A 24,946-nucleotide genomic window follows, 5' to 3' on the forward strand; every position below is an offset into this window, starting at 1 on the left:
GGTGAACAGAAGCGATGCTGGAACTCTGCTGTTATGGGTCATGTTTATATGCAAGTTCCCCAGTAGGATGCAGAGAAGATCAGAATTGATGTGGCTGGATTACTACCATTTCTGTAACAACAGCAGGATTGCCATAACTGATTCCTCCCATAATTAGTCCCTCATCTATGGAAAAGCTATAGGTCCAAGCACTGAATTGATTACTAGGTTTGTGAGTTGGTAGGACTTAATATGGTGCATCCCCTTAAATTCATTACACCACATCAGCCTCACACGTAGGCACAGGCAACCGGATTTCTGTCTCCAGACCTGCACTAGGGCTGGTTGCCTGAGTGTCAAGTTTCAGTTTGACAGCATATCCCACTCTTCTGATTCAGCATGACTTGCCACTCAACCAACTCATTCATAATCACTCCCTCCTATAGAGTGGGAACCCTCCCGAATACAATGTGAATGGCACTAAACTATTGGAAAATAGGCCGATTGAACTTGATGAGGGACTAATGAGCAGCTTTGAAGGACAGTGCATATTACCCACACTTAAATCTTAGAAGATTTATGTGAAAATGTTTTATTTATACAAATCTGTCTGAAACCAGGTTCAGATGCATTTTAATAATATTTCAATATTAGGTCAAGACAACATAACAAGGTCAAAGGGTTAGCAGCGACGGCTTCTATTTTTATGTCAGTCACGTACACTTCCACTCCGAATCCAGCTGCCCCCTCTCTTGGCAAACCAGCACATGCCAAGGAAGACTTGTCCCTCCAAGAGCTTGACCACATGCTTCTCAGTATTCTAGAATCAGAATTTACAGGACATATGTTTAATAAATTAATTTGGAATTGCAAATTTGATGAATGGTCTTACCTGGCTGTTAAATAAGTCTTGAAGTGTCCTTACATAATTGTAAATACATAAATTGTCCAAACATTCTTGGGGATAGAGCCCTCTGACGAGCCGTAGTCAAGCAAACTAACGCAACAGCTGACCATGAGGCACTCCTTGAGACTCGAGCATGTGCTCACGCCCAACTGAAGACGTCGTGTTGGAACCAATAGTTCGACCCATGTGTGGCAGCGTGGAGCCGAATTACATACACGTTTGGAAAGAAGTCGTATCGAGTGGTCTTTGTCGACTTGAACTCACAGTATAGTCATGCAGTCATTGTGAGTTATGGGGTTTCAGATGGAGGTCAGGCCGACAAAGAGTAGTGTTTTGTCATGTGATTATATTGTGTTATTTGGTTAAATCTGACCTATATGGGCTATGACCCGTCTTACAGGCAATTGAAGTGTAGTGCCTTTGTCCGAAGACACCCCTTACTTACTATCAACCATCACCCTCGAGGTGAATTAATAGCCTAGCGGCTTGGGGGGAATTCTCTAGGCAGGTCCGGAGACGCGGCCTTAAATTGCATCGGAAGGATTACATTCTCATTGCAGTTCATTGTCACCGAGGGACACATTTGACAACATGCAAGAGCAGCGGATTTCGCGTTGGTATTTTGGGGGAATTGCCTCTTGCGGCGCTGCTTGCTGTACCCACCCACTGGACCTTATCAAGGTAACGTTACAAACGTACAAAGTAGGGTTTTATCAGCACATGCCCTTGCCAGATGACCAGGCCGCACCATCGCAGAGTGACTGGCACGTACGCCATGAGGGCATTCCTTATAGGCAACATGGGCCACTAATAATAGAATAGAAATTCACTTTAATGCCCTGTTCAGCAAGCAGGGCAAAGCAGATCCCACACCGCAGGATTACACAGTTGAACTGTCTAGCAAAATTAATTTGTTCAGATAGGAGTAAAACTAATGTTTTGTCCATGCCTCTAAATTGATTGGTGCCAGCTTGTTGATTTCATAACAGTAAGTGATAGGCCTACACTCTGCTGGATGTTGGCTATCTGCCTACCTCAGGAGTTTCCTTTAGGTATCAAACGGTGAACAATGTTATAGATTATGCCATCCCAAACTTCCAACATTTGTAGATAAGCGGTGATGTGTTTTCTCAGTGTGTGTCATTGTGTGTATTAGAAGTGTCCCCACTCTTTGTGACCTACCAAAGGTGCTCCTGCAGACCCAGCAGGAGGTGAAGACCAGGATGGTGGGCATGGCCGCCCACGTAGTGCGCAGCGATGGCGTACTGGCCCTCTACAGTGGCCTCAGCGCCTCAGTGTGCCGCCAGGTCTGATGAAATCTTTCTCTTACACACTCACACACACTCTGCTTTAACCAGGAATCCAAATCAGGCCTCGCTTTTACACACACACACACACACACACACACAGCCAACATCTCTGTCTCTCACACTCTCACTCACTCACCTCTGACCCAGAACCTAAATCAGAGCTCTTTCTCACACACACACACACACACACACACCTTCTCTCTCTCTCCCTCTCACACACTCACACACCTCTGGCCCTCACTCACACACACAGACCTCTAACCAGGGTGCGATTTGTGTAAAAACCAGAGGGGGGGATGATTTTGAATAAGTTTGTAACCCCCCCCCCAAAAAAAAAAAAAAATGAACGAACGATTCATAGCCTAGTAATGTCATGGCTAATAATACCCTATATTATTTTTGCCACCTTTGTAACATTTTAGTTTTAGTTTACCGTGGTGTATAAAGGTGTTTGAGTCGTGACTCACTCGGATCTTTCACCCGTGTCTTTAAATTAACCCATGAGTCGCGAGTCTCTAGTATCAGCGGGGCGGGCCGGTTACGTTATGTTGTTATGAGTGTGAGTCAGCCGAATCAGCCGGCTACGTTGTCATGAGTGGATCTTTAGAGGAGCGAGTAACTCCTCGTCAAGGTGAAAAGCAAACCCACAACAAAAGCCATGCTTTCACTTCTGAAATAACATATGTTCTGCACGCATAGCCTACTTTAAAATGCAATTAGGTCGCGAAGACAGTCCGAAACATTGCAAGCTCTGTATGGAGAGTAGGCTAGCCTACCTGGGTCAGTCGGATCAGCCAGGCGGGCCGGTTACGTTGTTGTTATGAGTGCGAGTCAGCCAAATCAGCCGGCTACGTTGTCATGAGTGGATCTTTAGAGGAGCGAGTAAATCCTCGTCAAGGTTAAAAGAAAATCCACAACAAAAGCCATGCTTTCACTTTTGAAATAACATATATTCTGCACGCATAGCCTACTTTAAAATGCAATTAGGTCGCGAAGACAGTCTGAAACATTGCAAGCTCTGTATGGAGTTGCTTGAGTAGCCTAGCCTACCTGGGTCATTTGGATCAGCCGGGCGGACCGGTTACGTTATGTTGTTATGAGTGCGAGTCAGTCGAATCAGCCGGCTACATTGTCATGAGTGGATCTGTAGACGAGCAAGTAGCCTAATTTCTACTCGTGTCAAGGTGATAATAATGATAGGCCTAATGAGAATAGTAGTAGTAGTAGTAATAATAATAATAACAATAATAATAATTTATTCACTGCAGGGCATTTCTACGTTCCTATTTCTATGTCTGTGAAAGTCAATTGCTTGGGCTAGGTTAAGACAATAAATAAACAGTCTGGCTCAAACTGCTTTCTTTCCCGTGAGTGGGTGGAGGTTTTGATGCGATTATATTAGGCTATTTTATATTATATTATATTATATTATATTAGGCTACCTAACAGTATAGCTATGATTAATAACAATATTAGTTGCCTAGTATTAGCAGCCTATTAGAACAGATTCCTAGTAGCCTACTATTAGTATGTAGTAGTGGTAATAAACATTGTAGCAGAGTAGCATTAGACCTAGGCAAACTTTTCTAATGTTAACAAAACAACAACAAATAATTAATTATTATAATATAGGCTACCCTCTCTGTCAATAAGATCAAAGTTTCTGAACATGAGCACCAAAAAGATGAACAATGTTTGGATGCACTTTGACCAGGAGAGCAAAACTCTAAAGGCTAAATGCAAGTACTGCAAAAACCTGGTTTCAAATCATGGAGGATCCACATCCAACATGAGAAGGCACTTAACGAAATGAAGCACCCCACTGCACTGCTTGAACGTAGGACTGAATTTCTTTGCGATTTAACAATACTGACTCAAGTGACTCATTCAACCCGGATCAGTTTAGTGAGTGACTCAGAATAACCCGGATCCTTAAAAGGAATCGAGTTTGACAGGCCTAGTGGTGTATGACTTTAAACAGCGAGTGTGCTTGGCATGATGATCAGCTCCTCTAATGCAGGGTAGGACTACGTTTTGACAAGCATACAAATTCACCTTGTTCTTGCCCCATCTGAAATGACTTCTCTACTTTTGCTGCCTCCATCCTTTCTGTATTTATTGTGTAAAAAAACGTTGTATATGATGGCACTGAAGTCTTAAGTTAGTGAATTGGCTAACAGTGTTAGTTGGTAACCAAATAGCCTACACATTGCGCTACACGCTGCGTAGGCTACGTGCATTCTCTCTCCTGCTTATTTGCGTTCAGTAGCCAAGTGCGTAATATTGCAAAAGTTGAAAAAATAAAAGTGTTTATTGTAGCCTACAGAAAATAAATAGCCCATCATACTGTCAGTTAATTGCCTACAGTGCAGTGAAGAGTTTGGAGAGTAAAGGTATAGGGCAACTTGAAGTTTTATGAAAACCAACATTCGTTTTTGCAGTACAAATTATTTCTAAAAGTTATTTGTCTACTACTGGCTGATTTATCAAACGAGTGCTTTCTCGTTCGTCCTCCGCAAACTACAGGTGTTTCGATAGAGAGCCATTGAATAAGCGATGCCAAGCAATTTCTGTAACACTTTTTGTGACATTCAGCAAATATCTCCTCATTTAATGTAGGTTCCTTCGGACAATAGGCCTACGTTCTACTCTACGTGCAGTTGTCCTCCATCTCAGTTGCATCAGTTTTCTAATTTTGAAGGTTCTAAAACATTATTATGCTTTACTGAATCCTTCTCGTTTTCTTTCATTTGTCCAGCTAACTTTTCCATTGAACCTAGCCATTTATGATGGATTACACACTCGACATTCTGAAATGTCCTGCACGATCAAGACGGCTAAGACGGCTAAATTTATCTCTTTCACCTGCTTGTCGTGGAAGAATCACAGATTTTGTAGTTTATGCAAGTTCAATGTGGATTTTAGATCTAAAGTTGAATGAACGAGTACTTATGTCCTTTTCATTTCTTACAGGTTGGGTCGTTGTTGCCCATAATACGATAGCATTGTGCTAATGAATTATGTCATTGACATGTTTGAAAGGCTTTTTAGAACAATTAAGTGACTTATACTCAACAGTGTGTATTTTCTTTGCCTCCCCTTTCGAATGCAAAATTCAAATTACTAGACAAAAAATGATATCCCGAGAAAAGGATATTGAGGGGTACAGCTCCATAGACCTCCATTCATTCTGCACTCGCCTGCGAGCACCCTCACATGGAATCAATAGGAACTGCAACCAGTCCAGTAACCGGAAGTAACCAGACATTCTCTGGTTGCACCCTTTCTTTTACTGTCTATGGTCGCACCATATGTGTTTTTAGAAGCGCAACGTTGAAAAGGGTTCCGCCTGAAACAGTGTCGCGCGGCACAGCATTCTGAACATTGTGTAATCAAATACACCGGTATGGCATATATTCTGATATGGAAGGGCACACCGGTATGGCATATATTCTGATATGGAAGGGCACAATCAATGAGCTAACTAGTTTCTTGACTTATGCCAATTCCACCACAGATTATCTTGCTTTCACTATGAAACATAACAACAAGTCCATTGACTTTTTAGACCTCACTATATTTAAGGATATATTAGGCGGTATATTAAAAATTGATATCATAACGAAACTATACACCAACAATTTTTTTTTTTTTTTTTTTTTTTTTTTTTTTTTCTCCCCCAGACACACTTTTTTCAGACACCAACCTGTACTAGTCTAATAGAGCACGACATAGACATCGGAGACCGCAGCCTATTCAGCAGAGGTTTTATTGTGTTGCGCCAGATAAACAGAAAAGTTTGGAGGCCAGTGTCCAGTACCTTCTTGATGATAGGTTGGCTAAGCCATCCTATTCAAGCTGGGCGTCGCCATGCTTGTCATAAAACCTGATAACATCTTTTGGTTTTGTACTGATTACAGGAAAGTGAACATGGTGACAAAACCAGACTCCTTTCCATTACCCCGAATAAAAGACTGTGTGGACCAGGTTGGTGCTGCATGTTTTGTTAGTAAATTTGATTTGTAGGACTACTATCAAGTACCGCTTACACCTCGAGCGCAAGAGATCTCCTCTTTTATTACACCATCCGGTCTCTATTCGTACAGCAGGATGAGCTTTGGACTGCTCCTTCCACTTTTCAGCGACTCATGAATAGTAGGGCTGTAACAATACACCAACCTCACTATTCGGTTTGTATCACGATTTTCGACCCACGATTAGACACAAACCTCGATTTCTTTTTTTGGAGGGGGAGGGGGGGGGGGGGGGGGGCTAGACATATTATTAAATATTTATTACAATTGTATTACAACTCTACCTCTGATTCAGCTGTCTGGTTGAAGCCTGGAAATATTGTAAACAAAGTAGCATAGTTGGCTAGCTTATCATATTCTACTGATTGGACTGTTCAATTTCCCCATGTGTGTTTAAGTTTCAAGGTAATATTGTTCTCCTTGGGACAGGCTCTTTTGGGAAACATTGGTATTGAGATGATCAGTCAACTTGAATGCAAGAGTTTAAAACAAATATGTGCAGCATGCTAATGATGCTAAGCAGATTTAATAGGTAATAATAGTACCTAAAATTCACAAACGACTCAATGACCCTCTTCTACCACCCATTGGATCTGGCATAGGGAACCTCACTGAGCCTCTCTCGCAGTTTGTTGATTTCTTTCTACGACAGCATGTACCATCATACCTTGGGGATACATTGGGGGTAAATTTGATCAAGATTATTCTTTCGAATAATTTCTTTAAATACTCTGATCAATTCTATTTACAGCTACAAGGGACATACTGCAATGGGTAGCGCCTTTGCACCTTCATATGCCTGCTTGGTGATGGGTTATTGGGAAGAAAAATATATCCACAACACTGAAAATAACCCCTTCTACTCCAAAATATCATTATGGCGCAGATACATTGACGATGTCCTTCTATAAGTATATATACTCTTTTGATCCCGTGAGGGAAATTTGGTCTCTGCATTTATCCCAATCCGTGAATTAGTGAAACACACTGCACACATTGAGGTGAAGCACACACTAATCCCGGCGCAGTGAGCTGCCTGCAACAACAGCGGCGCTCGGGGAGCAGTGAGGGGTTAGGTGCCTTGCTCAAGGGCACATCAGCCGTGGCCTACTGGTCAGGGTTCGAACCGGCAACCCTCCGGTTCCAAGTCCGAGGCGCTAACCAGTAGGCCACGGCTGCCCCAGATATGGATATGGGGGATATGGATATATTCTGATATGGAAGGGCACAATCAATGAGCTAACTAGTTTCTTGACTTATGCCAATTCCACCACAGATTATCTTGTTGTTATGTTCCATAGTGAAAGCAAGTCCATTGACTTTTTAGACCTCACTATATTTAAGGACGAGAACAACACCCTACAATCCACAATTTACCGCAAACCACCCAGTCGGAATACTTTATTAAGAGCGGACAGTAATCACCTGCCTCATCTAGTTTGCAACATACCAGTGGGCCAGTTCTTGCGAGTTAGAAGAAATTGTAGTACAACTACTGACTTTAATTTATGAACAACGCGGTTATGACCAAACTGACATTAACAAAGCACTATGGGGTTTTTTTTTAAAAAAAAAACGGCGACGAAATTGTGAATTTCCAGAGCGTGTTACTCCACACTCAGCAATCGACTCCTACTGACTTTCCCCTGAAGAAGGCAGCAAAGATGGCAACATTTCCGGAACGGTACTGGCTTGATGAAATTCATTCTGGACTCTCTATCCGACCACATAAAGACCTCGGGATACTTCGGTTTGGCTTTAGGGACCCTCTACTCACTACCACGTAAGTGTAATGTTGTTTAGAACTGTAGAAGAGGTATAAAAATAGCGCTTTGTAGCAGCGAAATGATATGCCCGCGTCACTTCCAGGCTAACGAGTTTTGACTAAAAACGGTAACATCGAACTTTCTCAAAACACATCCGAATGACATGATTTGGATGTCAACTCAACGTATGTACTCCCAATCATCCGTAAATTGATCTAAAGTGCATTTTACTCCGGATAATTCCTTTAAAATACGGGTATCTGAACGCAAGACCGCGATTCGCACCCAAAACTTAACATATGCCATGGCGCGACATTACACGGAGGCCAATCATAGCTCTCATTAAGATTTTGGGGAATTGAGAAAATCACAGCCCCACCCAGGGGTGGTGATATTATCAAAAAACTCCTGTGCAGGGAAGCTTATTGGATACATGCACTTGGCACTTTAGAACCTCTAGTCCTGAATGAAGAACTAAATCTATCCTGTAAATCTATTTCTGTAATGTTAACTATGTATTTGTCTAACTAACAATGTATTTGGAACTATGTATCAATCACTTTTGTATGATTGTATGACTATGTATGATTGTTTATACGTATGCTTGTTGAAAACTTTTCTGGTTTGTGGCCAATATGCCTTTAATGACTGTAAGTGTAGCTCCTTGGTAGCTTTGGGTGTATCTTCAGGTAGCCAACGCCCCCTTTACGTTCAATCACACCTGTTGATAATCCTTATTAGGGCCTTACCCCCCATTCCCTCCAGGGACTATTGAAGATGTGACTACACATCAAAACGTTAGTCAAAGTTAATGATGTTTTGCACCTTTTAGTAAATAATAAAGAAAATTAAGAAGACATCTGAGCAGCACCGGCGTCCCTCTCCTTCTCTCTAAAGCAGCGGTCCCCAACCACCGGGCCGTAGCCTACGACAAGAGTTTTAAAAAAATGCATGCAAACTAAATAAACTCTCAATTTAATTCGCAATAATACCCACTGACGATGTTGAGCCAGATACCTCAAAGAAAAAGAAGGGGTCATTCAATACGAAATATGACGAGTCATATTTAAAATATGGTTTCGCAGAGACCGGTGTACGGAGCCCTAGAGGGGTCATCGCAAAATGTTTTGCATGTTGAGAGAATGTGCGCTCGTTTTACTACATTGTGCGCTCGTTTTACTAAATTGTGCTCTTGTTTAAGTAATTTGTGCTCTCGTTTAACTATATTGTGCACTCGTTTTACTAAATCGTACGCTCGTTTTACTCAATTGTGCGCTCGGTTTACTAAATCGTGTGCACAATTTACTATATTGTGCTCTCGTTTTACTATAGTGTGAGCTCATTTTACTAAATTGAGCTCTCATTTTAAGCATAGTAAAACGAGGGCACAATTTATTAAACGAGTGCACTATTTACTAAAACGAGCGCACGATTTACTAAAACGAGGGCACGATTTATTAAAACGAGAGCACAATTTGTGAACATGGTTATAGAACATTGTGTGCACGATCTACTTAAACGTAGCCACAATTTGTAAAACGTGCACTCAATATTGTCTTGACACATGTAAACATGAGCACGTTATAGTAGGCTATATTCGAGATCTCGATCTACTAAAACGCACCCACGAATAATTAAAACGTGGGCTCGAAGAAATTAAATTGTGTGCACAAAAACATAGTGTGGTGTCAAGGGGTATCCCCGGGAATGACGTGGGGAGGTGTGTCGCTTGTAGTGACGTAGAGGGAATCTCATTGATTGCAGTGCACCTGGATATAGCCCCGTTAGGTAGGCTGTAGGTGGGAGAGCAGATGATTGTGTGTGTTTGTACAGGCCCCTTGCCATCATCGTCCAGCTGAATGTTTGCCGAAGTTTTGAGTGTTTGTTGAGGTCCAAGTGTATGCAGAGCTGTGGTGTTTATCGCGAACGGTGTGAGCTGAGCATCGTGAACGCCACTGTTTATGTCTCCCGTTTCATAGTCCGTATCAAAGCTTACCTCGTTGTGTGCACCATTGGTGTGCGCGTGGGTTATCTGGTGAAGCCCATCGGGCGCTAGAGGGAACCTATTGTATTGGGTGGGTATTACATTACATTACATTACATTACATTTAGCAGACACTTCTTGACCAAAGTGACTTACATATGTCAGCTACATTACAAGGGATCACATTGTCCCCGGAGCAACTTGGGGTTAAGTGCCTTGCTCAAGGGCACAACGGTGGAAGCCGGGAATTGAACCGACAACTTTCAGGCTACTGCACGCTAGCCCAGCTCCTTAACCACTACACTACCACCGCCCCCGCACCGGGTATTAGGCTATACTACTAATACGCAGTAGCCTATTTGTACCAACAGCTTGTCCCTGTGATGTGCTTCGATTGACTTCTAGACCTCACAGTTAAGTCAACAATCCAGGAGATAGTGGAAACCGGTCATTACAACAGAGCCCGAGTAGCCTTTAGCCTAGTAGAATTTCCCCATTATGGGTCTCCATAGCTGGCGGTTGACACCACAGTGCCCCTGCTACAAAGAGTAGAAGTCCGCTATAAACCATGACCACCTAAAGTCTTTAATTAGCTGCCTACGGTTATCATCACATTACCAATATGAACTGTTACAGACAGCTGTAGGCCTAGTCCATGTCAAGGTACACGAAGTTGCCACCACAGCACAGCGAGCGGTGAAAATGTCGGGAATTACTAAATGTGAGCACGAAATACATATTTCGAGAGCTCAATTTAGGCTTACAACGGGGTCACGTTGTATTAATTCGAAGGCTCAATTAAAGGAAAACGTGCTCACGTTTTATTAATTCGAGGGCTTAAAGGAAAACGTGCTCACAAATGATCACGACCAGAAAAAATATCACTTAAAGTGAGCTCTCCCGGGCTCCGTACCGGTGACTTGCCTCCTTTATGTGTGGTATTTGGCGATAAGTTGTCAAACGAAGCAATGAAACCATCAAAGCTAATTCGACATCTAGAGTCCAAGCATCCTACACTTAAAGACAAACCCCTTGAGTTCTTTGAGCGTAAGAAACGCGAGCAAGAAGGACAAAAAACTAGTGCGTAAAGCAACCACATCGGTGAACGTGGCTGCGCTAAAAGCCTCATAGTGGCTAGTCGGATTGCTAAATCTAAGAAGCCCTTTACTATTGGGGAAGAGTTAATTCTGCCTGCTGGTAAAGGCATGTGCAATGAACTCCTTGGGGAGGCTGCAGCTAAAAAAAATAGCTCACCGCTTTCTGCAAGCACTGTCTATAGGCGAATTGATGATATGTCAGAGGATATTGAGGCACAGTTGTTAGAGAGGGTGAATGGGTCACCGTGGTACGCTATCCAAATTGGTTGGTTGCAGGTCACTGGCCAGAGTGTTTGAGTTGCGAGAGCCGCTGCAGAGATTTCTTACAGAAAAAAAGTCACCGTTAGCTGCATATTTTAGTGATGAGGGCTGGGTGTCAAAACTCGCTTACCTGTGTGACATATTCGGGTTGCTTAATGACCTCAACCTGTCACTGCAGGGGAGAATGACGACTGTCTTTAAACTGGCAGATAAAGTCGCTGCATTTAAAGCCAAGCTTGATTTGTGGGTGTGACGAGTGGATCAGGGTGTATTTGATATGTTCCAAACAGAAGTGGGGGTTTTGGGAGAGACTGAGGCAGGGCCCTTTCTCTCGCAGCTGGTGCGCGATCACCTTGTCGCGCTTTCAAATGAGTTTGAGCGTTTTGAGAAAGATCCACGGCAAACCAATGAGTGGGTCCGCAACCCATTTGTCAATATCCCTAATAGTCCTAACTTGTCAGCGCAGGAGGAAGAGCAGTTGATCGAAATTGCAAATGACGGTGGTCTTAAGAGTGTGTAGGCTATGAGGAAACCTCTCTGGCGGGTTTTTGGATGAAAACCAAAGCAGAATATCCCGAGAGAGCCGTAAAAGCGCTGAAAACGTTGCTACCATTTCCCACCACGTATCTATGCGAGGCCAGGTTTTCGGCAATGACTGCAATTAAGACCAAATTGCGCAATCGACTGGACATTTCAAACACACTGAGGGTGTCACTGTCTTCCATTACCCCCAGATGGAACCTTCTTGTTGCAGGGAAACAAGCACAGGGCTCCCACTGATTATATTCGTAATGCACGTTTAGTTCCCATGTTTTGTTAGCCTACCATATTTTGTTAAGCATGTTCACATATGATAGATGTAGCTTCAAGTTGTTCAATTTTCATAGTTCATATTGTTCAATCTTCACGTTTTTCACATTTTTAAGAGTTTGTTACCTTCACTGTTCATACATAACTGGAGCTACATGTAGTTCTTTTCAAGTAATGCATGCACAACACAGAACATGGAACCCCCGAACCCCCCACCGGTCCGTGAAAAAAAAAATGGGAATCAAACCGGTCCATGGTACATAAAAGGTTGGGGACCCCTGCTCTAAAGTAGGCCTATCTGTCCTGGCCTGGTTGCATCGGATTGTCGCTAAACGACAGAAGCGCGGAGAACCTTCCTTTGGCTACAGATTTAATAGTAATTTACATGTAGCTAGTCGTCTTCTATGCGTCCTTGCTTCCACGATTGTGAATGTTTTATTTGAATTGTGTTGGCCGAGTCGCGCGTGTCCATTGAACGGGGCAAGGAGAGGGGGTTTGTTGAACACATAGGGCCTAGTCTACAATGAGAGGTATGAAATTATGATTTATTTATGACTTTTTGGACAACGTAGGCTACCGGTAAATAAAGCATTGCTTATGCAGCCGTGTAAGCTGCAAAGCACTGCGTGAAACACTAGAAAGGATGTGTCGCGGTTCTGCCTTTTCACACCGCGACACAGGTTTGTGGATATGAGTATCGCGATTTCGGTTTTGAATCGCATATCGTTACAGCCCTAATAAAGATTTGTTGCCGAGTTGGAGGAGTGCGCAGTTTATCTGTATGATGTGGTGTCCTATGCTGACACCTGGCAGCAACATCCGGCTCGTATTTGGTGGCAGTGAATCTCTCAGTGAGCCTTAAGAAATGCGAGTTTGCCCAAGCCACTGTGGTCTACCTGGGCAAGGTGGTTGGGCAAGGTCAGGTGCGACTGGTGAGAGCCAAAGTTTTGGCTATAGATAAGTTTCCTCCTCCAACTGCAAGATGCATTGATGCGTTTCTTGGGTATGATTGGTTATTATAGAATTTTTCGTTTTCCCCACTTACAAATCTGCTTAAGAGTTCTGTTAAGTTCGACCCCAGGTCTACCGTGCTGGGTTCGCCTCTTTCTCCCTTGCTGGTCATGAGATTGTCTGGCTTCTTTGTCTGTTCCTGTCTTGGCCTGCAGGAGGAGCTGTGGAGGTTCTACCCAAGTGGCTAATTGATGGCCTAATTGGAGGGTGGATAAAACCAGTGTTCTCCAGTTGGCTATCTCTCTCTTGTGCACACACTCATGCACACACTCTCGGCAGTGCTGGCTGCAGGCCTGCTCACTCACCGTTTGCACTACACATCCACATGATGACCTACATGACAGGTTTGCTTTGCCTTACACATACTGACTTTGTAGATATAGAATTTAATAAATATACTTTTGTTTAAAATATACTTTGGTGTGGTCTCCCATTCATGTCATGCTGACTCCGAGCCAAGTGGTTACGACACACACACACACACACACCTACCTCTCTTACCCAAATCAGAGCTTAACAACCATGCTTTACACAGCTGACCGACATGAGTGGGGTGCACGCTTTTGACATTTGGTCACATTAGATTCCAATACACAAGATGTCCAATGCTTGCCAGTTAAAAATGACGCCACTGATGTGTTTAGCAAGTGTCGGTGCACTTATGTCGGCCGCTATGTGCTAAGGCCTTAATAGTTGGTAACCCTAAACAGCTCAGTGATCATCACAAAATTCATCATCAGTGATTGAGTAAATTAACGAGCACTGTCTGTCCCTTACCCAGCTCACCTACTCCCTGACGCGCTTTGCAATCTATGAGACTGTACGTGACATGATGGGCAGTGAGACCGGAAGACCCATGCCCTTCTACCAGAAGGTTCTACTAGCTGCTGTCGGAGGTATGCTGGACCTGGAGTAAACTCAGTAGTGGAGTACATACTTCCATAACAAACCATTTGTGATGTGAGACAACTGAAACTTCATGTCAGTCATTCCTCCTTTTTCTCCACGTTTTTTGTCCCTTACAGGACTGACTGGGGGTTTTGTTGGTACACCTGCAGACATGGTTAATGTAAGGTAAGTTGATATAATGGCATCACATCCAAGAGCAAGCTTCATTATTTCTTTTTTTTTTTAATTGATTATAAGGCTGGGCAGTATATTGATATTGTGAGTTATACCAGTACATACAAGATGTATAGTTGGGACAATACCATAAAACTGATACATTTTTTATTTCAAGAACCAATTTATATTGCGTATCTCCGTCCAGCCATCCTTGTAAATCAACCACATTTAATTAGCCATTTTTATTGCTTCATGTTACAGGATGCAAAATGATGTTAAACTGCCACCAAAGCTCAGGAGAAAGTAAGTCTTGAAATGACATTTTGACAAGTAACTAACTTGACAACTGGACCACTTGTCTTTAAATATGTGTTCTGAGAAAGAAAAAAAAAACTTAACATATGTTAAATTGGTTTATCCTTCAGCTATGCTCATGCACTGGATGGCCTTTTTCGAGTCTGGAGAGAAGGTATGACTAAAAACGAGGTTAGGGTGAAAATGTCAACTTTTTCAGAACTTTTTTTTAATTTAGTTCATCTTTAAGTTAGCTGGGAAAGAAAACACACGCACTCAGCCGCTAACTGCAAACATTGTTTAGTTAGCGTCTGGTCTGACGCTACTGCAACTTTGTTCAAACTCTGTCTTGTTGTTTGGGACAGCCGTGGCCTACTGGTTAGCGCTTACTTGTAACCGAAGGGTTTGCCGGTTCGAACCCCGACCAATAGGCACGGCTGAAGTGCCCTTAAGCAAGGCACCTAACCCCTCACTGCTCCCCGAGTGGTGCTGTTGTTGCAGGCAGCTCACTGCGCTGGGATTAGCGTGTGCTTCAGTTCACTGTGTGCTGAGTGTGTTTCACTAATTCACGGATTGGGATAAATGCAGAGACCAAATTTCCCTCACAGGATCAAAAGAGTATATATACTTATACTATACTTGCTCTCAGTGAATGTATTGCTGTTTTTCTCTTAGAGGGCATTAAGAAGCTGTTCTCAGGGGCCACCATGGCCTCCAGTAGAGGCGCTCTCGTCACCGTTGGACAGGTGAGGACTTACTGTTTACTCGAGTACATCAAGGCTGGTTTTATTAGTTAAGTAGAAAGAGGTTTATTAAACAGTCCTGTTCACCATTGTCTCCATCGTTTAACATTGTTACTATTGTTTGTTTTGGTCTACGCAGCTCTCGTGTTATGACCAGGCCAAACAGCTGGTTTTGGGCTCGGGAATGATGAGCGATAACATTGTCACACACTTCCTGGCCAGCCTCATAGCCGTAAGTCAGCAGGCTTCCACTTAATAGCAACTGTGCTAAATCTTTTTGTTTTGAATTTAAAAGTACTGAACATGAAAGATGGAAACACTTGGGTGTACCATGGCTAGTAGGACGATCTCATAACATAAGAACTAAATGGTGATTTCAGTTTGTCATACGCCCTGATATGACCACACCCTTATTCATATTATTAATTTTCATAGTTAAATAAGTCAAGTGAATGAAAAATATTTTTTCCTGCAGGGCGGCTGCGCTACTATTCTCTGCCAGCCTCTGGATGTGCTGAAGACTAGACTGATGAACTCAAAAGGGGAATATGGAGTAAGTGTGTATGCGCACTCAATCCTTTTTAGATCACAATTTGCTAGTATGATTCGGGCCTACCCTATCTGAAATCTGAATGACCTGTATGTTTGACACATTGAAATGAGTCACATTTATTTTAGGACTGTAAATAACGATCATTTTCATAGTCGATTAATCTGCCGATTATTTTTCTCGATTAATCGATTAGTTGTTTGATCGACAAAATGCCAGGAAAAAATGCCTTGTTTTGTCCACATACCAAAGATATTTTTTTCACGGTCATGGAGGAGTAGGTAAAGCTGAAAATATTTAAGTTTAAGAAGCCACAATCAGAATTTTGATGTATTTTCCATCAAAATTATACTATGCAGGTTTAGGTAGGTTTAGTATACTATGCAGGTTTAGGTAGTGTGTAGAGCTCCCTCTAGAGTCGCGATGTATTTATATGTTACTCTGCTGTTGTAATTAGCAAACGTCTCGCAACTTATCCCCCCTGTACACAATGCAAATGCTTTTGCTGTGAAGGTGAAGGATTAACAACAGGCAAAAACTATCTCCAAAGAGCTATATCTACTGACAAGGTATTTTTCATGATTCTCACGAGATTTGGCAGGACACCGCTCTTGGAAGTTGCATGGCTGGTTTTCTCGGTAGGGACTCGCTACGTCTATGCTGTATAGCTGTCCTAGGTGAACGATTTGCCTATTATTGTTTACCATCAAATTGTCTGAAAAATACCTGAAACTGCATAGTATACTGTAATGTACCTTTAAGATACAGCTCTGCACAAAACTCTTGCCTATGCATCGAACTGTACAAATGGTAAATACAATTTCTAGAATCTTGAACCATGTATTGAAATTCCAGGGGGTGGTCCACTGTCTGCTGGACACTGCGAAACTGGGACCAAGGGCTTTTTACAAGGTTACTACATATTTTGACCACATCCTACACTTCTAATTTCAGTCCCTTTGTTTCTGCTTTTCTGTTCATTTCGGTTTGTACTTGCTTATGGTCAGGCTGGGATTAAGCATGCTTCCTCTCCTCAGGGTCTTGTTCCGGCTGCAATCCGACTGATCCCTCAGACCGTGCTCACTTTCATCTTCCTGGAGCAGCTGCGTGCGCGTTTTGGGATCAGGGTCATCACCTCGACGTGAGCGCTCATCCTCACCCTTATCCTCATCCCTCTTCCTCAGCTCTGTGGACACTTGGGGTCCAGCTGGACCTGCCTTTTCCACGGAAGACAGACTCTGCCCTGTTGGTCCACTTTCTATTCATAAACGGACATATACTTTGGGGAAACCGCTATGGATCTCTGCTTCATTATCATACATTGTCAATCTTCACTATTTGGGATGTGATGCATATAGTAATGTTTATCTAATGGTGTCAGTTTTTTAAGAGGCTATGGTGAGGCAGTTGGATAAGTTGAACGATGTTTGTGCATTTCATGAAGACCACTGTTGACTGCCTGTTTCGTCCTGTTACATGCACTGACATTAATGATGTTTCACAATGATATTGGCTGCACTGCTTGGGTAACTCAATCTTAAGGGATCAGGGAAAGGAAATGTGTTTTTTGAAAAAGATTATGCTTTTTGAGATAATTGACTATGTTGCTGGATTAAATGTGAGACTGGAACTCATTTAATTGTCATTATTAAAATAGTCTGTTGAAAATAGTCTGCCTCACCCAAAGTATGCTCTTCACATCCTAATGTGTTATTTGGCTTTGCCTATTAAACTTGTGTGTTGAGTTTATTTAATAATAAAATAACTATTGTGTTTTGCACCTTAAACCATATGGAAGAACTTTTGTAAGTAGAATATAGTTAATATCGACAGCCCATTGATGCTTTATTTGTCGCAGTCCCTCTAGGGGGCAGTGTTAAGCTGTGAAATAGGCCTTTGCAGCACAAGGGGACTGCCTCAGAATGAAGAGCTGACTCCAGCTTAGGATGTTTCCACAGGGGACGGGCAGGCGAGAGATTTTTTCTCAAAACCTCTAGTTTGCAACTCATGATTTTTAGACCTACTCAGTTAGCCCACAGAAATCCTTATGTGATTATCTTGGTTAGCCTGTAGCCTAATAAAAGTGATCCCTAAATAATTTTCTCATGAGTGAACCATCCAACTCGGCGCAACACACAACCTTCGTTGTTTTAAGGTTGAATTGTGTTAATTAGTTGTTTTAAACACTTTGGAAACTCTCCGTTTAAAGGGGTGGTTCAGGATTTTGGACATAGGACCTCATTTCCAAGTAAGCAAGTGTGATATTTATCAGTGGAGACCGTTTCAACACGTTTCATCCAGTCCTTCTAATTGCAGAGTTCGCAGGTGCTAGGCTAGAGCAAGTCAACGGTATGTGCTAGCCTGCCACTAAAAACAGTCTTACCCACTCCAAAGTACACCCGAGGCGAAGTACACCTCTGCTCCCAGCAATGAATGGTTAATGATATGCTACATGCATGCTCATGGAAAGGATATAACTTCTCTTGAAGAGGGCACTCATGTTAAAGATTGCAAATGTGGAGAACACCTGAAAGTAAAGAGAATAGGCGGTCTGCCAGTGGTGGGCCTGATCAGAGAGGAGGATGAAACAGCATATAGAGAGGAGGTTCAGCACCTAGCTTTGTGGTGCAAAAACAATAACCTGGCACTCAATACCCAGAAGACCAAGGAGATCGTTGTGGATTTCAGGAGAGCCAAGAGCAGGGCACACATCCCACTCCACATCAGCGGTGCTGAGGTGGAACGTGTGTCTAGCTATAATTTCCTTGGGGTACACATCACTGAAAATCTTTCTTGGTCTCTCAACTCCTCCTGTCTGGTGAAGCGCCTTCACTTTCTACGAACCCTGAAGAAAGCACACCTATGTCCTAGGATTCTAACTGACTTCTACCGTTGTAGCCTACCATTGAGAGCATACTCACTAACTGCATCTCTGTATGGTACGGCAACTGCAACGCTGCTGATCGCAAGGCACTACAAAGAGTAGTGAAACCTGCCCAAAGGACTATTGGCTCCCAACTCCCCTCCATCCACGACACATATCATAAACGCTGTACAAACAAAGCCAAATCCATTGTCAAGGATGCCACCCACCCAAACCATGGTCTTTTCAGTCTACTCCCGTCTGCGCTCCCGCACCGGCAGGCTCAGGTACAGCTTCTTTCTAGAGGCTGTAACACTGCTGAACAAAACTACACCTCCTGTCTAGCATTCGCACTTTAGCTGTTACTAGTTTACCTGATTATTTTTTATTACTGCACTGTTTACATTGACTGTATTGTACTGCATTCCTGTTTACATTTACTCCTACACTGTCCCCATACTATACATTATATAATTCTGTATAGGCTACAGGCGCTTGCCTTAAGCCTATGTAGTAGAAACTGTCATTTCACAATGGCCTGATGCCTATAGGCCTACTGTCGATAATTAGGGCCCTGGATGAAACGGTCATCCTCACTGCATACTGTTTCCTAGTAGGCTATTGCATTGATTCAGTAGATCACTGGAAGTTCATGGATACAGCTCTTGCAATAGGGCAAACTAATCACAGAGCTTCCCCGTATTTAAACATTTGGCCCCCAATATTTTAATCTATTTTCACACTGTGCCCAAGAACCAAGTTCTTTACTCACCAATACCGCTGGAGTCATACTGTCCCGACCTTAGGCCAATACAGTCGTTTCTCCACGGTGATGTCCTCGGTCCAGGCACCAGTGACACTCCAGCCTAATCCCCAGGGCAAAAAGGCTCAGGGTTAAACACTTGCTCCAAAATAGTCTATCCTGCTATGCAAGCTGCAATAGTCTTCACTAAACAATATGGTTGGAATAAAGCTGTGCTCTGCAACCCAAATAAGCACGGCACTCAACGTCTACTACACAATACGTGTGGATCTCTCCCCTCTAAACATTCGGCCAAGCATAGGTAGGCCCAAATTACGTACGTCAATGGCCATGTTCGCTAATTATGCAGTCAGCACGACATGAAGGGGAGACCACACCTAAGTATATTTTAAACAAAAGTATATTTATTAAATTCTATATCTACAAAGTCAGTATGTGTAAGGCAAAGCAAACCTGTCGTGTAGGTCATCATGTGGATGTGTAGTGCAAACAGTGAGTGAGCAGGCCTGCAGCCAGCACTGCCGAGAGTGTGAGCATGAGTGTGTGCACAAGAGAGAGACAGCCAACTGGAGAACACTGGTTTTATCCACCCTCCAATTAGGCCATCAATCAGCCACTTGGGTAGAACCTCCACAGCTCCTCCTGCAGGCCAAGACAGGAACAGACAAAGAAGCCAGACAATCTCATGACCAGCAAGGGAGAAAGAGGCGAACCCAGCACTGTTTGCATAAGCATAAGCATGCATGCGAAACTCAGCTTTGGGTGATTCATAATCCATGGCCAGAAAATGAATTGCTCTATTCAGGCATTCCAAAAAAGGCAAGGTGTTAAATGAATTATCGCATGAAACATATTTCTCTCATGCAGGGATTAGGTATACTCACCTGCGGTGACAGCAGACAGACCAGAGATAACGAGCATGAAGAGAATTTCAAGTCATTGTCAGAACAATGTTTTTAAAATAAATGATAAGACTTGTACGTGAAATCATACAGCTGATTTAACAAAGCAGAAAGGCATCACCTGAACATGACTATAGACTACACCTGAAGTATAGACTTTTCAAAATGCATGTCTTCATCTTGTTATGCTCTTCCAAATTACGTGTAGCAGGTGCTCTCAACATTTGGTGTCAATGTCTTTATCTCTCTACTCTGAACTACCCATGGCAATGTAGAGAAGAACCATTTTAAATTATTTCTTTGACTAGCAGTCCATCTGCAGTAGCCTACCTAATCTAATCTTTGCATTCGTCACACATACAGTATGACCTTTTCCACCAACAGAGCCGGCTCCATTCTGGTTCACGCTCCAGATGTTGAACTGTTCGGAACATTACGGTCAAAAATAAATCGTTTAGGAGCCTGTTGGTTTAGAGCTGGCACCAAAAATAACTGTTGAGTGGGCGTCATTCTACATCAAACATAGAAACTCCTCAACTTTTAGGTGAGATTCACCTTCCAAAATAGGTCACCCACAAGATTTGTGGCAGATTTGAGGAGATACTAGTAACCAGTGAAATTGAACATTGTACATTAAGCTCTTTTGAAACCTTTTGGAAGTACACATCGTTCTAGTAAATATGTTTTAAATGCAGTTGTTTATTAAGCTACTCAATTTCAAAGAAAATACAAATATTAATATATTTGTATATATATTATATGTTTAATATGAAATATGGGCAACTATTGGTTGTGTACAACGTGGTGCCAACCCTTCTCGTATAAAACTTGCCCCACTTTTAGCCTTTATTTGGTGTATTTGATCAAACTACGCCCACACTAGCCTCTTACCCTATTCACTAACCTCTTACCCTGTTCACTAACCTCTTACCCTGTTCACTTTTGCCCAGTTAATGGTTGAACCCAAGCAGCTGGGCATTTCTTCCACTCGTGCTGTGTTTGTGTGTGTGATGCAATAGTAGTCTTTGCTCTATACAACGTTATCCAACTATGTTTAAAGCAGAAAACTATGTGTAAGTGATTACTTGTTGGCAGGAGAACCTAAGTCTTTGCAGAGGACAACATGTGTGACATTCACATTACACAATCGTCAGAGCACATGCTGCACACCACTCTTATTTTATCCTGCCCCACAAGATTCCTGTTCTGCAACCACCCCAAAACCCCCACCCACCCCCACCTCTTTCGCCTATATTTGCTGTGCTTGTTCAATGCTACGCAACAGCAAACCAGCATCATTTGCCCCAAGTCTTCTGCTTGTCGCTTACCACCAACACCCCCCGCTCCCCCCCCACCACCCAGCCACACACACACACACACACAAATGCACACACACACACTCACACACACACAATCACACACATACACACACACACACACGTACACGCACACACTCACACACACACACACGCTCACTCACACGCACGCACGCACACACACACACACACACACCTCCTTCCATCTCCCTGCTCCCTCACAAGGAGCTGTCATTCACCATCTGCTAGTAGTGAGTCATGTGTGTTTTACAGTGTGGCATACAGTAAAGGACCACAAAAAAGCCCTCAGACATTCCTGTATGGTGATGAGGTCATGATGCCTTGAGAGTGGTATATTTAAACACGGCACATAAGATTTTAGGGGATTTTAATTTAATTTAAGTTTAATTTTTAAATTAAATTTAAGTCATTATTATGAAGAGGATAATATAATGAGAGATAAACTGAGAAAACATACATATGATCTGAATTTTTATTTGATAAATAGAATTAGTGGCTGTAGGTGTGTGCCCTCCTGGGTAATGCCAATTTTGCACAAAGGAGGCACTGGTACAAATAACGGGCACATAACCTGGTACAAATGACGAGCACATAATCCTCCCTCATTCAGCCCTTGCTCACTCTCATCCTTCACTCCTGACATCCCAACCTCCACATCCCATAATTCTGTCTCCGGCCTGATAGATTCCCAACACTGGATCGGCTCTGCAGACTGCAAACAACATCAGGGGTCATTTGGAGAGCCCCGTTTTCTTTTTCCTCCTCTCCTGCCGCTGTTTACATTGTGTGCGCTTCATTCCAACAAATCGCCTTTACTGTTTGCGGATACCTTTCAAACCAAATCCCATTGTGGCCAATCACATGGAGGTGTGTCCCTTGATGACATAATCGTCTTTGCTCAGGCTATGTGGATGACCCATATTCCTCATGCTGGCATACAAATGAGAGTCCGCTGCGCCTAGTCCGCCAACGCCAACAGAATGACAATCTTTCATCTTAGTGCAACAGCGGTCATCAGCATGTGGGGCGAGATGAGAAACAGAGAAACAGCCAGCATAGTGTGCCAGTATGTATACATGTATACCAGCATAGTGTGCCAGTATGTATACATCGTATGGATTTGTGAATTTTATATACCCATATTTGTGAATTTAATATACGATTTTTTGCATCATGTCATAGTGTGCCAGTATGTGTACATCGTATGGATTTGTGAATTTAATATATTGTGTGTTTTTTTTTTTTATGCCTTTAATCAGACAGGACAGTGGAGAATGACAGGAAGTGAGTGGGAGAGAGAGTCGGGGTGGAATCCGGAAAGGACCACGGGGCGGGTCGCCGGCGTACAGTGCAGGTGCCCCAGCCAATCGCGCCACTGCTGGGGCCATATATTGTGTTTTTCATCATGTCCAGATTTTCATCATGTTTTCTTCAGCACTGAAGATGACAAAAATTATGTGCAATGGCTTTGCGGAGCACAGACTATTTGGTTATTTGCACAGGATGTTTGTTTATAGTAACTAATGATAAGCATGTCCATACACACAGAGTTCTCCCACACACACACACACACACACATGACACGTCACACCATCTGGGATATACACCCCGCAGAGGATCTCACTCCCTAAGGGCCAGTCCTGCGTGTGTGGTATATGTGCATGTGTGTGTGGTGTATCTGTGTGAGTGTGTGTGTTTGTTTATATATGTGTGTGTATGTGTGTGTGTATGTGTGTTTATATGCATGTGTGTGTGTGTATGTTTATATATATATATGTGTGTTTATATATATATATGTGTGTGTGTGTAGTATGTCTCGCTCTAAACACCCTGACATTATCCAGCCATGAAGAGTCTAGACCACACACACAAGTCTCACAAGTCTCTTTAAACACTTTAAAAGGAGATGGGGATGATTCAGAGGATCTTGGCCCAATTATTACACTCACAGATCCATGGATATCTGATAATGACATGGGCAGACGTGCCTTTTGTACATTCCCTGATGAATAATAGTGTTCACAGTGCTTGACTGGGTGTCAGTGCACTCCATTACGATGGTCTCAGTTTAATTAAATAGTGTCCTCTTAGGCTGTCTTTGAGATACAAATGGGAATTAAATGGCAGAGAATTAAAAGTTTGCTTTATATTCATGAATTATTACATGGATGGATAGTTCTACTTTTAGAATAGCAGCCTTCATTCCCCAGGACTAAAATCCAATTTAAGCTAACCGTAGCTTAGGTGGAAATGCTAAGGTGGACTTCAATACAAAATTCCTTCCTGTTACAGGCTGAAATACATAAAAGTGCAGACCAGGGCACCACACACACACACACACACACACGCACCCAAAAGAGCTATTCCCATGTGTGAAATCACATCCTGCAGGACTTCTGTGCTCTGCCCGCCCTCCTCATCTCACTCCTCTCCTCTAATGTGCCACAGAGCCAGCCTCGGGCTCAATGCCCTCACAGGAAAACCACTCTCATGGTGTTTACACCACTCCTCCTGTAGAGGTGTATCACACACACACACACACACACAGAGAGAGACACTTGCACGCACACACACAGACACTTGCACGCACACACACACACACACACACACACACACGCACACACACAGACACTTGCACGCACACACACACACACACACACACACACACACACACACACACACACACACACACAGACCCTCTCCTGTCTCATTGATTTGACTTTTTGGGTGAACTGTTGAGGATGTTTGTTGGCTCCACATCACAGCTGCGGTGCGGCGAGCAGTGTTTCTTCAGTGGCATGGTGGGAAGGGGGAGGAAACATGTGGGTTGGAGTCAAAAGACTAACTTGAGGAGTGATGTTGTCTTGGGTTTCCAAAGTGGATCCTGTGAAGCACACATACCTTCCTTTGCCCTTGCTGTTTTGTCCTGCTTTGTTCTGCCGTTTACGTCACGCCACAGGCCACGTGTGCTAAATGTGCTGGGCTTGCGCTGGGTTTGTGCTTCTAGGCTTCTGTTTTGGACGGCTCTTAATGCCATGAAGCTCTAAAAATACAGGGAAACACTGTCAGGCTGTCGCTGTAAGTAAGTATATTTGCTACCTTGCCAGTGTTTCCCACAGAATTGAATTCACGGGTACGCTGGCGACTACGCCGCTCCGTCCGGCATCTATTGTCTTTGTTAGTCTGTGTCAATGACAATGTCTTATATGTGGAGCGCTTTGGTTTGCACTCTGTGCATGTTAAATGCGCTATACAAATAAATCTGACTTG

The 24,946-nt window shown here is 43.0% G+C and overlaps 1 protein-coding gene across 2 annotated transcripts; it reads left to right on the forward strand.

The window, feature by feature from the left end:
• The first annotated feature begins 941 nt into the window (after positions 1-941).
• slc25a10a (solute carrier family 25 member 10a) lies at positions 942-17,598 on the forward strand. 2 transcript variants are annotated; one of them, XM_042087352.1, is made up of 13 exons: positions 942-1,170; positions 1,447-1,567; positions 2,074-2,193; positions 13,941-14,055; positions 14,185-14,233; positions 14,486-14,527; positions 14,650-14,693; positions 15,194-15,264; positions 15,401-15,493; positions 15,737-15,814; positions 16,404-16,488; positions 16,667-16,723; positions 16,849-17,598. In XM_042087352.1, exons 1-13 carry the CDS (start codon positions 1,160-1,162, stop codon positions 17,181-17,183), a joined length of 1,221 nt encoding a protein of 406 aa, XP_041943286.1. In that variant the 5' UTR covers positions 942-1,159; the 3' UTR covers positions 17,184-17,598. The 2 variants fall into 2 exon arrangements, with proteins under 2 accessions (XP_041943286.1, XP_041943287.1); XM_042087353.1 differs by lacking the exon at positions 16,404-16,488 and having other exon boundaries at positions 945-1,170; positions 16,849-17,092.
• The last annotated feature ends 7,348 nt before the right edge of the window (positions 17,599-24,946 follow it).

Source organism: Alosa sapidissima, chromosome 3 (assembly GCF_018492685.1).
Source record: "Alosa sapidissima isolate fAloSap1 chromosome 3, fAloSap1.pri, whole genome shotgun sequence".
Lineage (NCBI taxonomy): Eukaryota > Metazoa > Chordata > Actinopteri > Clupeiformes > Clupeidae > Alosa > Alosa sapidissima.